The 14,981-nt window shown below is 46.0% G+C and overlaps 1 protein-coding gene across 1 annotated transcript in view; it reads right to left on the reverse strand.

The window, feature by feature from the left end:
• Window positions 1-11,668, reverse strand: part of RHAG (Rh associated glycoprotein) — a 122,107-nt gene extending 110,439 nt beyond the window's left edge. Inside the window, exon 1 of the mRNA XM_075341230.1 lies at window positions 11,450-11,668. Within this exon, the coding sequence (XP_075197345.1) occupies window positions 11,450-11,615 (166 nt within the window). The 5' untranslated portion in view covers window positions 11,616-11,668. The remainder of the gene's footprint in view (window positions 1-11,449) is intronic.
• Between the last annotated feature and the right edge of the window lie 3,313 nt (window positions 11,669-14,981).

Below are 14,981 nucleotides of genomic sequence, written 5' to 3' on the forward strand. Positions count from 1 at the left end.
CGGAAATGTTAAGGGCACATACCCAATAGTGAGATAGAGCTGGTGTATGTTACTTTTTGAGATTAATACATGAAAGATTTTACGTGAAAACATTGTGTGGCACTCCGATGTCCCTGAGAAGAGACGTACATGAAGGCCTCTTGAGTCTAATGTGCCCATTTTGAGGAAGTGAGTCTTTGTAGTATTTTCCTTTGCCAGGGCAGTCCAAAATTGTGAGGTTCACCAATGCCCCTGCATACAGACGTGCATGATGGCCTGTAAACCTGAAGTGCCCATTGTAAGGAAGTGGGTCTATTGTAGTATAGCCCTTAGGCAGGGCAGCCAAAAATTGGGAGGCTCCACGTTGTCCCTGGATAGAGACGTGCATGATGGCCTGTAAACCTGAAGTGCCCATTGTAAGGAAGTGGGTCTATTGTAGTATAGCCCTTAGGCAGGGCAGCCAAAAATTGGGAGGCTCCACGTTGTCCCTGGATAGAGACGTGCATGAGGGCCTGTAAACCTGAAGTGCCCATTGGAAGGAAGTGGGTGTATTATAGTATAGCCCTTAGGCAGGGCAGCCAAAAATTGGGAGGCTCCACATTGTCCCTGGATAGAGACGTGCATGATGGCCTGTAAACCTGAAGTGCCCATTGTAAGGAAGTGGGTCTATTGTAGTATAGCCCTTAGGCAGGGCAGCCAAAAATTGGGAGGCTCCATGTTGTCCCTGGGTAGAGACGTGCATGAGGGCCTCAAAACATTAAGTGTCCATTGTCAGGAAGTGGGTGTATTATAGTATAGCCCTTAGGCAGGGCAGCCAAAAATTGGGAGGCTCCACATTGTCCCTGGATAGAGACGTGCATGATGGCCTGTAAACCTGAAGTGCCCATTGTAAGGAAGTGGGTCTATTGTAGTATAGCCCTTAGGCAGGGCAGCCAAAAATTGGGAGGCTCCACGTTGTCCCTGGGTAGAGACGTGCATGAGGGCCTCAAAACATTAAGTGTCTATTGTCAGGAAGTGGGTGTATTATAGTATAGCCCTTAGGCAGGGCAGCCAAAAATTGGGAGGCTCCACGTTGTCCCTGGGTAGAGACGTGCATGAGGGCCTCAAAACATTAAGTGTCCATTGTCAGGAAGTGGGTGTATTATAGTATAGCCCTTAGGCAGGGCAGCCAAAAATTGGGAGGCTCCACATTGTCCCTGGATAGAGACGTGCATGATGGCCTGTAAACCTGAAGTGCCCATTGGAAGGAAGTGGGTCTATTGTAGTATAGCCCTTAGGCAGGGCAGCCAAAAATTGGGAGGCTCCACGTTGTCCCTGGGTAGAGACGTGCATGAGGGCCTCAAAACATTGTTCCCATTGCAAAGGAGCGGGTCTCCTGTCGTTGTAATGTCCATTCTGCAAAGAATGGGCGAAAAAATTTACCACTGGGGGTATACCTGAAACAAAGGCCTAAGTATTGCAATTTGTAACGGTCATCATCATGGTGGCGCATGAGGAGAAGGAGGAGCAGTCCAGCGATTATCCAAAGTCCAGAAGTGTGTACCCATGGGTGAGTGGAGGTACATGGCAAACTTTAAATTCCGCTCTCATTTGCTGGTGGTGTGGTGAAGTCTGGCCCAATCCAACCCTTGTTCATCTTGATCAGAGTCAGCCTGTCAGCATTTTCAGTTGACAGGCGGGTGCGTTTATCTGTAATGATTCCACCTGCGGCACTAAAAACACGCTCTGACAAAACGCTAGCAGCAGGGCAGGCCAGGACTTCCAAGGCGTAGAGAGCCAATTCATGCCACGTGTCCAGCTTGGATACCCAATAATTGTAAGGCACAGAGGAATGTCGGAGTACAGTTGTTCGATCTGCAAGGTACTCCTTCAGCATCTGGGCAAACTTAGGATTTCTTGTGGCACTACCCCGCACCTCAGGGGCTGTGGTACGTGAGGGGCTGAGAAAACTGTCCCACATCTTAAAGACTGTTCCCCTACCTCTGGCGGATTGGACTTGTGCCTCTCTCGGCTGTACGCCTCGGTTGTCCACTGATTCATGACCTATGCCGCTAGCGTTTTTTGAGGGGAATGCTTTGCCTACTTCCGTGACTATGGCCTTCCGGAACTGCTGCATTTTGGTTGACCTCTCCTCCACGGGAATAAGAGACAAAAAGTTCTCCTTGTAGCGTGGGTCTAACAGTGTTACCAACCAGTAATGATTGTCGGCCAAGATGTTCTTAACGCGAGGGTCACGAGACAGGCAGCTTACCATAAAGTCAGCCATGTGCGCCAGACTCTTAACAGCCAGGACTTCAGTAGCCTGACCAACAAGATGACTGAACATGCTGTCCTCCTCCTCCTCCTCCTCCTCCTCCTCCTCATCTACCCTGTCCTCTGGCCAGCCACGCTGAACCAAGGATATGACTGGTGTGCATGTCATATCCTCAATTTGGCCGGAGAGTTGCTCCATGTCTTCATCCTCCTCCTCGTCATAGTCCTCCACTGCACGTTGTGATGAGACGAGGCTGGGCTGTGTGTTATCATTACCCACACCCACTACTGTTTCTTGCTGGAACTCATTGCGCTCCGCCTGCAATGCATCATGTTTGTTTTTCAGCAGAGACCGTTTTAGAAGGCAGAGTAGCGGTATGGTGACGCTAATAATGGCGTCATCACCACTCACCATCTTGGTGGAGTCCTCAAAGTTTTGGAGGATGGTACATAGGTCTGACATCCATCTCCACTCCTCAGGTGTTATGTGTGGAGTTTGACCCATTTCCCGACGGCTTAGGTGATGCAGGTACTCAACAACTGCCCTCTTCTGCTCACATATCCTGACCAACATGTGCAGAGTTGAATTCCAACGCGTGGGGACATCACACACCAGTCTGTGAGCCGGAAGATGCAAACTGCGCTGAAAGCCGGCAAGGCCGGCTGAAGCAGTAGGTGACTTTCGAAAATGTGCAGACAGGCGGCGAACTTTTACCAGCAGATCAGACAGCTCTGGGTATGACTTTAGAAACCGCTGAACCACAAGGTTGAGGAACATGGGCCACGCATGGAACATGTGTCAGCTGGCCTCGCCTCAAAGCCGCCACCAGGTTCCGGCCATTGTCACACACGACCTTTCCTGGCTTTAGGTTCAGAGGTGTGAGCCAGTGATCTGCCTGCTGTTTCAGAGCTGTCCACAGCTCTTCTGCATTGTGGGGTTTGTCACCTATGCAGATTAGCTTCAGCACAGCCTGTTGCCGCTTCACCGAGGCAGTGCTGCAGTGCTTCCAGCTTGTGACTGGTGTGGAGGGTACAGTGGATGAGGATGCGCAGGAGGAGGAGGAGGCTGAAGAGCATGACATTCCGGAGCTGTAGAGTGTGGGTGAAACCCTGACTGAGGTAGGGCCTGCAAACCTTGGTGTGGGAAGGACGTGTTCCGTCCCTCGCTCAGACTGGGGTCCCAGCTTCCACAATATTAACCCAGTTGTGCCGTCAACGAGATGTAGCGGCCTTGCCCACAAGCACTTGTCCACGTGTCTGTGGTTAGGTGGACCTTGGGTGAAACAGCGTTGTTCAGGGCACGTGTGATGTTTTGTGACACGTGGTTATGCAATGCGGGGACGGCACACCGGGAGAAATAGTGGCGGCTGGGGGACCGAGTAACGTGTGGACAGCTGCCGCCATCAGGTCACGGAATGCTTCTGTCTCCACCAGCCTAAAAGGCAACATTTCCAGCGCAAGCAGTCGCGAAATGTTAGCATTTAGAACTGTGGCATGTGGGGGTGTTGGCAGTGTATTTTGCGCCTGCGTTCAAAGGTTTGCTGAATGGATAACTGAACGCTGCGCTGGGACAAGGACGTGCTTGATGATGGTGTTCTTTCTGCATAGGCAACTGCAGGTGCAGGAGTGGAGGAGGCTTGTTCGCAGGCAGCATGGACAGGGGATTGGCTCGCATGCACAACCAGCGAAGACGTAGCAGTGACATCAGCAAGCACTGCTCCTCGACTCTGTTGTACTTCCCACAAAGTCCGGGTGCTTGGCTGACATGTGCCTGATCATGCTGGTGGTGGTCAGGCTGCTAGTTTTGGTACCCCTGCTGATGCTGGAACGGCAGGTGTTGCAAATGGCCTTTTTTGAATCATCTGGATCCAACTTAAAAAACTGCCAGACTCGGGAAGACCCAACATTTGTACAGGCACCTTGTGTCGTCGTGTTGTTCCGGGGAACGGTTGCCTGACTTCTGCCTGGGGCCACCACCCTGCTTCTTACTGCCTGTTGTGATGCTACGCCTCCCTCCCCCTGGTGCCACTGCTGTCCTCGCTCTGCATATCTGTTTCGCCCGGGGACCAGGGGTACTCACATCCGGGCCACAGAGTCACTTCTGCGGGTATCACGGTGCCGTGACCCGGTCTGTGATCCCAGGCTCCACAGTAAAAGGGGGTATTTGTTAGGGGAGATTGTCCGTGACGCCACCCACGGTTGTGGTGATGGTGGAACACCACCGCTGCTCTGGAAGGGGATCCCGGGAGCGATGTCAGGGAGCAGCGTAGTTGTTATGTCCCCTCCGTGGGTAGGGGGGTTGGTTGTCCCGGGGCCCGGTGATGGGGGTAAGCAGGGGGCAGGGCGCAGTGCTATGCCCGAGGGCACGGGTGTACTCACAATAAAGTCACACGGAGTCACTGGTGAACTAAGAATTGCCGGTGTCCGCGGCCTCCGGTACGGGGGTGTTAGTGTCCCACACACGGTGCAGCAGCCCTGGTTGTTCCTTCCCTGCAGCCAAGTGCCTTTCTCTCCTCTCTCTTCCACTGCTCCTCAGCCGGGAACGGGGAATCACTCCCCTGTAGTGATCCGGGTACCCAGGCACCGAGGGGCCACCGCCCGGCTCCGGCTACCTGTTCTGGCCCCTTCCTCACTACGGCCTGTCCCGGCCCTCTCAGAGCACACTTCACTCCCAGCCGGGAGCTACACTCCAGTCTTCCGTCCTGTCTGCCTCCACACACTGTCTGCTCCAGCCCCTCCCCTCTCCTCTGCTTTTCCCTTACACTGGGGGCTGTACTTTGTCATGCTGCACCGTGTGAGATCAGATTACCAAGGAGGATTAACTCTTTCTGTGACAACCTGGCTGTGCCAGGGCGTCACATATCCTCCTGCCAGGTTGGTCAGTTACTGGATCATCCACCACGTCGTCTTCCTCTTCCGCACCCTGCTCCTCCTCCTGACTTCCTGACAATTGTGTCTCATCATCGTCCACCACTTGTTGAGACACGTTGCCAACTTCGTGAGAACGTGGCTGCTCAAATATTTGCCATCTGTACAGACGAGCTCCTCATGACCCACTTCAATATGAGCTGGCGAGAGGCCAGAATGTGTGAATGGAAACGTGAACAGCTCTTCCGAGTGTCCAAGTGTGGGATCATTAATGTCCGAGGAGGACGTGTACTCAGCCTGGTGGTAGGAAGGAGGATCAGGTTCAGAAATGTGCGGTGCAGTATCACGGCTACTGACACTTGACCGTGTGGAAGACAGAGTGTTTCTGGTGGTGCCAATCTGACTGGAAGCATTATCTGCTATCCAACTAACAACCTGTTGACACTGTCTTGGTTCAAGAGCGGTGTACTGCTGCGGTCCCCAAGAATTTGGGACAGACGTGCGAGCGACTAGATGTGGCCCTTTGTTGTGGCGAAATTAGAGCTTGCCCACGACCTCGGCCTCTGCCTGCACCACCATCACGTCCACTTCCTTGTTCCTTGCAATGCCCTTGCGCATTTTGCAATGCTGTGCACTGCTGACGTGTATATTCACTACTTGTGCGTTATATCAAAGTTTGTGGAAATTGCACACAAGTGCACCTGTACGCTGCACCAACAGGCACACACGTGCGGTTTTAAAAACCAAGCACGGACGCAATAAGAACCTAACAGGTTTTTTTTTGGGGAGCGACAATTACAGACAAGTCAGACACTATCTGGACTGTTTTACACTGTGTACACCAGCCCCAGATATGATGAAGGCTGGTATACGGTCACCACTAGGAATGGCTATATATACCCTGCCTGCCTGCCTGCCTGTATACTGGTACAATAGTCCTGACAAGGACTCTTCTGGTCACTAGCCTGTATTCAGACCTGGCTATACCCTGCCTGTATATAGCAACAATAGTCCTGAGAAGGACTCTGCTACTGTTACTCGACCTGGCTATACCCTGCCTGCCTGTATACAACTAGAATAGTCCTGAGAAGGACTTTGGTCACACTGTTTGCAGCCCTGCAACTGAAAAAGCTATAAGGGCCGCAAAGCTTTCCCTGAATCAGCGACACTCTCCCTGCACTGACTGTCTGGATAGCTGTGAGCAGAGCACAGCGCGCCGGCCGGTATAAAGCTCGGTCACGCTGTGCAGGCCGGCCAATCACTGCAATTCCACAACTAACAGGGCTGTGGCATTGCAGTGGTCTGCCAGCCAATCCCGGCATGAGGGATGGCTCTCAAAAGAGCGCCAACATGCAGAAATGAAGACCACGAGTACAGCACGAGTATCGCGAGATTACTCGGTCCCCCGCGAGCAGCCGAGTACAGCGATACTCGTGCGAGTACCGAGTAGTTACAAGCATGCCTCGCTCATCACTAATCTTAAATGATTGTCGGTTTCAGGCCAGGAGCACAACAGAGCCGCTAGCCCCAATTGTGCGGGTTCCCGTGATGAAAGCAAATGCAGCTTTGCAGCATTCAAGGAACACAGGGAAAACTTAAGCTGCCAGATCTACAGCCATGCATGCAAGGTTCTAAACCACGACCCTTCAGGTAGTTAGAAAACCGGCCACCATTGAAGCACTGAGGAGATGTCCGCCTTTCTCGGGAACACTCTGTACACTATGAAATTAAAAATCTTCCTGTTTCTGCGGAACAAAAATTACTTTTAATAAGGATAAATGCAAAGTTGCTTGTTTGTGCAGTCACTTTTAAGCTTTATGATGTTAAAAATTCTTGACCTCATGCTAATTTTCCTTGAATTTAGGCTAAATTTTGGGCACTGAGTAGTGACTATTTCCCTTTCATTTCGAATGTCAACATGTGGCTGGTTGGAGTAATAGAGTAAGGGGTACTTTGTATGCTGCGACATCGCTAGCCGATGCTAGCGATGCCGAGCGGCGATAGCACCCACCCCCGTCGCACATGCGATATCTTGCGATAGCTACCGTAGGCGAACGTTATCGCTACGGTAGCTTCACACGCACTTACCTGCCCTGCGATGTCGCTCTGGCCGGCGACCCGCCTCCTTCCTAAGGGGGCGGGTCGTGCGACGTCAGAGCGACGTCACACGGCATGGCGGCCAATAGAAGCAGAGGGGCGGAGATGAGCAGGACATAAACATCCCGCCACCTCCTTCCTCCGCATTGGCGGTGGAGGCAGGTAAGGAGATGTTCCTCGCTCCTGCGGCTTCACAGCGATGTGTGCTGCCGCAGGAACGAGAACAACATCGTATCTCCTGATGTTGCGACATTATGAAAATATCCGACACTCCACAGATCACCGATTTACGACGCTTTTGCGATCGTTTATTGGCTTTACACGTTGCGACATCATTACCGGCGCCGAGATGTGCGTCGCTTTCGATTTGACCCCGACGATATCGCAATAGCGATGTCGCAACGTGCAAAGTACCCCTAACAGTGCAACAGTGCATGTGAATGAAAGCAAATGAGTTTTTGGAGAGAATTAGGTATAAGAGTTACACTTTGCATTTTTATAAGGGATCCATACTGATGAAATATCGGGCTCAGATTGTAATTTCCCTTTAGATGTTTATAGAGTCTTTGAGCTGGGGTCCTGGACACTAAAGCTGTATGGAGCGTCCTCTACCATGTTATCAGACACTGGAGTCCAGAAGCTCCAAGTTTCTACACTAGTACCCAGTACGGAGCAGCTGTAGAGTGGCTAGAGAGACCACCTACATTTTCTTAAGGAGGGTTTACATTACCCGATTTATCAGCATTAATGGATGAATATTTACCAATCAGTGGTCTCTACATTACCTATTTAAACAGGCAGATTGTGTATAATAATGTGCACAGAGCAAACTGTGATGGATCGCTTAGTTTGCATAGGCCACCATAGTTCTCGGCAGAGCTAGTCCTGTTTCTCCAGGACAATGTGCTGCCGAGAACAATTATCTCATATACAAATCGATAAGATAATGTCACCAAATGACCGATAGGTTTGCTCGTTCATCCGGTGACTGCATTGACTCATAAAATAATGGCCAAGGTGTTAGAATTTTATGTGCTCATATATATATATACATATATATATATATAGATATATATACATATATAGATATATATATACATATATATATATATATATATATATATATATATATATACACATACATGTGTGTGATATATATAGACTTATGTCTGCATTTAAATTCATACATGTGTATATATATATATATATATATATATATATATATACAGCATATATAATATATAATATATATATATATATATGTATTTACATACTGTATATGTGTATGTATATATACAGTATATAAATAGTATATGTATATATATAGTCTATAAATATGTGTATAAATATATATATATATATATATATATATATATATATATACAGTGCCTTGCGAAAGTATTCGGCCCCCTTGAACTTTTCAACCTTTTCCCACATTTCAGGCTTCAAGCATAAAGATAAAACATTTTAATTTTTTGATGAAGAATCAACAACAAGTGGGACACAATTGTGAAGGTGAATGAAATTTATTGCTTATGTTAAACTTTTGTAAAAAATAATAAACTGAAAATCGCGTGTGCAATATTATTCATCCCCTTTACTTTCAGTGCAGCAAACTCACTCCAGAAGTTGATTGAGGATCTCTGAATGATCCAATGTTGTCCTAAATGACTGATGATGATAAATATAAGCCCCTGTGTGTAATCAAGTCTCCGTATAAATGCACCTGCTCTGTGATAGTGTCAGTGTTCTGTTTAAAGCGCAGAGAGCATCATGAAGACCAAGGAACACAACAGGCAGGTCCGTGATACAGTTGTAGAGAAGTTTAAAGCTGGATTAAGATACAAAAAAATTTCCAAAACTTTAAACATCCCAAGGAGCACTGTGCAAGTGATCATATTGAAATGGAAGGAGGATCATACACTGCAAATCTACCAAGACCCGGCCGTCCATCCAAACTTTCATCTCAAACAAGGAGAAGACTGATCAGAGATGCAGCCAAGAGGCCCATGATCACTCTGGATGAACTGCAGAGATCTACAGCTGAGGTGGGAGAGTCTGTCCATAGGACAACAATCAGTCGTACACTGCACAAATCTGGTCTTTATGGAAGAGTGGCAAGAAGAAAGCCATTTCTCAAAGATATCAATAAAAAGTGTAGTTTAAGGTTTTCCACAAGCCACCTGGGAGACACCAAACATGTGGAAGAAGGTGCTCTGGTCAGATGAAACAAAAATCTAACTTTTTGGCCAAACGATATGTTTGGCGTAAAAGCAGCACAGCTCATCACCCTGAACACACCATCCCCACTGTCAAACATGGTGGTGGCAGCATCATGGTTTTGGCCTGCTTTTCTTCAGCAGGGACAGGGAAGATGGATAAAATTGATGGGAAGATGGATGGAGCCAAATACAGGACCATTCTTGAAGAAAACCTGTTGGAGTTTGCAAAAGACCTGAGACTGGGACGGAGATTTGTCTTCCAACAAGACAATGATCCCAAACATAAAGCAAAATCTACAATGGAATGGTTCACAAATAGACGTATCCAGGTGTTAGAATGGCCAAGTCACAGTCCAGACCTGAACCCAATCGAGAATCTGTGGAAAGAGCTGAAAATTGCTGTTCACAAACGCTCTCCATCCAACCTCACTCAGCTCCAGCTGTTTACAAAGGAAGAATGGGCAAGAATTTCAGTCTCTCCATGTGCAAAACTGATAGACACATACCCCAAGCGACTGCAGCTGTAATCGCAGCAAAAGGGGGCGCTACAAAGTATTAACTTAAAGGGGAAGAATAATATTGCACGCCCCAGTTTAGTTTTTCATTTTTTCCAAAAGTTGGACACAAGCAATAAATTTCGTTCAACTTCAAAATTGTGTACCACTTGTTGTTGATTCTTCACCAAAAAATGAACATTTTTTTACCTTTATGTTTAACCCTGAAATGTGGGAAAAGGTTGAAAAGTTTAAGGGGGCTGAATACTTTTGCAAGGCACTGTATATACACACATCTGTGCATATAATTATTTATGTGTGTGTATATAAATATATATATATACATACGTACTGTCATATACTGTGCATATATATACATATGTACACTATATGTATATATATATATACATATATATATATATAGATATATATATATATATATCTATATATATATAATTACAGTAAATTATTACATTTTCTGTAAAGTAAAGAAATAGTAATTAAAGTAAATAAATATTATACACATATATATACCGGTGTGTGTATATATATATATATATATATATATATATATATATATATATATATATATATATATATATATATATATATATATATATATATATATATAATTATTCTTTTTATATATATATATATTTTTTAATTTATTAATTTATTTTTTTAATTACTATTTATTTTTCGTCACCTTACAGTAAAAGTAATAATTTTACTCATTGTCTTACCACTGCCAAAGTGACGTTTCCCTTAACATAAATTTCAGACTTCGGAAAGTTATCATTTAAGAGGAAATCCTGCTTCATGGATGTAATTAGACACAGTCTGACCATTCTCTTGTGCAATATTTCCCGTGGTAAGATGTATTTTTTTTTTTTAGTTTTTGGCAGCAAAACGTAATATTACTTTTGCTAATAGTACTAAAATAACAGAAGGAATTAAAATGAATGAATAAATAATTTAATTAATCATAAATAGAATATTTAATAAATTAGAGCAATATTTAATTGAAGCAAATATATATTTTATTTGTTTTAATCACACTGAAAATTATAGCGTATTTTTTTTACTCTGTACTCAATATCAGTATCAAAAAATACTTGTCCTTTAGTCATTAATTATATACTACTTGCATTATTTTATGAATTTTTATATAAATATATATATATATATATATATATATATATATATATATATATATGTATATATATATATATATATATATATATACATATATATATACACAAAATTAATTCATATAATTCTATTATTGTAAGTTATTTTTACATTTATACATAGCTCTTAATATACATATATATATATATATATATATATACATATATATATATATATATATATATATATATATATATATATATATATATATATATATATATATTTATAGCTAAATATAAATGTATAAATAACTTACAATAATAGAATTCTATAATTAATTTTGTATAAAAACATTTAAACAAATTTTCCCCATATAATCAAACAATGAATTAAAGTCATACTTACATGGATATAAGTCAACAAATTCGTCGTCCCTGTGCGTGGCATTTTGAGGGGGTGAATGGCTTTGTGTGTCATATCGAACAAATATCCCAAATAGTACAATGAGCAGGATCTGGAGTCCGATGGCCAAGATAGAAAATTTAAGCCTCATATTCGTGTCATATGCCATGATGATGGTGACGCAACTGTCTTCTTGTCAAGTCCTGCAAGAAACTGATAAAGGGAGAGTGTGCAGCCTCTATTTAATGGGTTTCACCAGATATGGATGACACTGCAGAAAGAAAGGGGTCTGGTCAGAGGGACACTCCCTCCGAGTTAGGAGTTTCTACTCATATTTTTATTGTACGTTAAGACATGAAGAATAATACAAGAAAAAGTAAGAAAAGAAGGAACAATAAGCAAAACACATCTTTAGTAGATATACTTAAAAAAATGGCAGCACTCCAATGTTCATGTAAAGAAAGTGAAGAAGATGCCTTCATTAATCTGTAACTTAGAGGTAAAAAAAAGTTCCAGGTGGTGCTGAAACTTTTCTGCTCTAAGTCATGGATTAATAATGAATAAAGTCATCATCACCCTGACATACTGACATTTCTTAAGTATATCTACTATATACCTATGCTATTGTATATCTGCGGGGCTGCTTCTATCTATCTATCCCTCTATCTATCTATCTATCTATCTATCGTTATACACCAGCCAAAACATTAAAACCACTGATGTTGGTCTCCTTGATACCCCCAAATAGCTCTGGTCAGTTGAAACATGGGCTCTTGAGCTTTCTGAAGGTTGACTGTAGTATATGGCGCCAAGACATTAGTAGCAAATCCGGTAAGTAGAACACTGCAAGGCTGGACCCCCATGGATCCATCAAAGAGCCTATATATTTCCTACAGAAGTACCTTTTAGTCCTCTTAGACACTAGGCCTGAGTGTGACTACAAACTATGTCAAGCCTAAATCTCCTCCCATGTAGCCAGCTTGACATTTCCTCTGTGTCTCTCATTCCTGCTGCTGCTGAATCTCTGTCTACCTGGCCTAATGAACAGTGTTAATGTGTCCTTTCTGCTGCTGAATCACCACTCTCCTAACTTGACTGACATGTCCTCAGTGTCCCTCTTTCCTGCCCACCATAAATCTTCATACTTATAGATTGATTAAATAATTGTAGCGCCCCTGAAACCATCAGGGTGCTACAAGGTTCTGCATTTCCACAAGGGCCCCAGTACCTCAGTGCCGGTAACACCAAAAACCCAGGTAATCCCTGTTTTACCCAACAATCCACCATACAATGGTACCTACCTAGGGTGGGACCATGGATGGCCGCCTAGAGGTGGAGCCACTCCAGTCCACTACTTGACCAGGTGGGAGGGGCAGACTGTGGAAAGTAGTCAGTTGAAGTCAGTCTAAGTCTGGTGAAGGTGAAGGATGTGACTGAGCAGCATCCTGACTCGGGTTAACGGTGACATGGTACCCAGGAGAGGTGGTTTCCAGTGGAGTACAGTGGAGTACTCCCGGAATGATGCACCGACGAGGTACAGGACCTTAGGACAGGAAAGAGCTTCAAGCTGACCTGTTAACACCCGCATAGCAAAAGGGACCATCAAGGACATTGCTGACCCTAAATAATCCAAAGACGCAGTAGCAAAGAGAGAGCCAGCGACAGGACCAGCCTCAGTTATAGCTTTTGTCCTTTGCTTAATCTTCAACCACCCAGCCTGGCTAACAGCTGCTCAGCTCCTTCCCTGCTGTTGAATCTCTGTGTGTGTGTGTATATATATATATATATATATATATATATATATATTTGTGAGGTAGCGCGGTCGGCTGCGCAGCAGAAGACACGGGATCCAGGCATTAAGGTTCACAGCACACGGTTTAATGTCCAAACAAAAGTCCACAACAATATACATGTGCCTCTCCAGCAGAGAACTCAGGGAGTTCTGTTCACTCCCTCACACCCGGCACACCTGCCCTTGTTCCTGTTTCCATTTAACCCTTCCTTCAGCCTGTAGGGAAACAGCATTAACCCTAGAGTGGATTTACTTTCTATCATGGAGTGAGCACAACCGGGGCGAGACATACCGGCCGTCATAGATAACCCCGGTCACAGTCTCACATACCCCCCCCCTCAGTTCAAGCATGCGGGGTTGAACTCCCGCCATCAAACACGGGCCGCGGGACAAGGCATCGGCGTTGCCCTGCAACCCACCGGCCCTATGTTCAACCGTAAACCGGAAGTTCTGCAGAGAAAGGAACCACCGGGTAACCCGGGCATTCCGTTCCTTGGCGGACCTCATCCAGACCAGTGGAGAGTGATCCGTCACCAAGCGAAACTGCCATCCCAGCAGGTAATAGCGCAGGGACTCCAAGGCCCACTTGATCGCCAGGCACTCCTTCTCCACTACGCTATAATTCCGCTCGGGAGGGGTGAGCTTCCTACTTAAGAAGGTGACGGGGTGTTCCTCCCCCTGAACCACCTGAGACAACACTGCCCCCAGGCCGACCTCTGAGGCGTCAGTCTGTACTATGAACTCCTTCCGGAAATCAGGGTGTACGAGAACGGGCTGTCCGCACAGGACCCCCTTCAGGGCCCGGAAGGAGTCCTCGGCCTGCGGAGTCCAGCGCACCATGACGGACTTCTTGCCTTTGAGAAGGTCCGTCAAGGGGGCTGATAGTCCCGCAAAATCCTTTACAAACCTCCTGTAGTACCCCACGATACCCAGGAAGGCCCTAACCTGCTTCGTGGTCAGGGGTCTAGGCCACTTCTGGATTGCCTCAACCTTGTTAATTTGGGGCTTAATCACTCCTTGGCCTATCACGTAGCCCAAGTAGCGGGCTTCCGTGAGTCCCAACGCACATTTCTTGGGATTGGCTGTCAATCCGGCTGTTCGAAGCGCGTCCACCACCGCTTGTACCTGTTCCAAGTGGGTCTGCCAATCGGAGCTGTAAATAATGATGTCATCAAGGTACGCTGATGCATACGCCTGGTGGGGTTCCAGCACTAAGTCCATCAACCTCTGGAACATGGCTGGAGCGCCATGTAACCCAAAAGGCAAGACAACATAGTGGAAGAGACCCTCCGGTGTAACAAAAGCGGTTTTCTCCTTGGCGGACTCCGTCAGTGGCACCTGCCAGTACCCCTTGGTCAGGTCGAGCGTGGTAAAATACCGCGCCTGTCCCAGCCTATCAATCAGCTCATCCACCCTGGGCATGGGGTAGAGATCGAACTTGGATATTTCGTTCAATCTCCTAAAGTCATTGCAGAACCTTAAGGAGCCATCGGGTTTTGGTATTAGGACAATCGGACTAGCCCATTCACTCCGGGATTTTTCGATGACCCCCAGGCGTAACATTGTCTTTACTTCCTCCGATATGGCTTGTCGTCGAGCCTCCGGTACCCGGTATGACTTCAGGCGTACCTTCAGGTGGGGCTCGGTGACAATATCATGTCGTATCAGACTGGTCCTACCGGGCAGCTCGGAGAAGACATCGGGGTTCTGCTGAACCAACCGTCTGGCCTCTCGCCTCTGAGT

This window comes from Anomaloglossus baeobatrachus, chromosome 3 (genome assembly GCF_048569485.1).
Source record: "Anomaloglossus baeobatrachus isolate aAnoBae1 chromosome 3, aAnoBae1.hap1, whole genome shotgun sequence".
Taxonomy (NCBI): Eukaryota; Metazoa; Chordata; class Amphibia; order Anura; family Aromobatidae; genus Anomaloglossus; species Anomaloglossus baeobatrachus.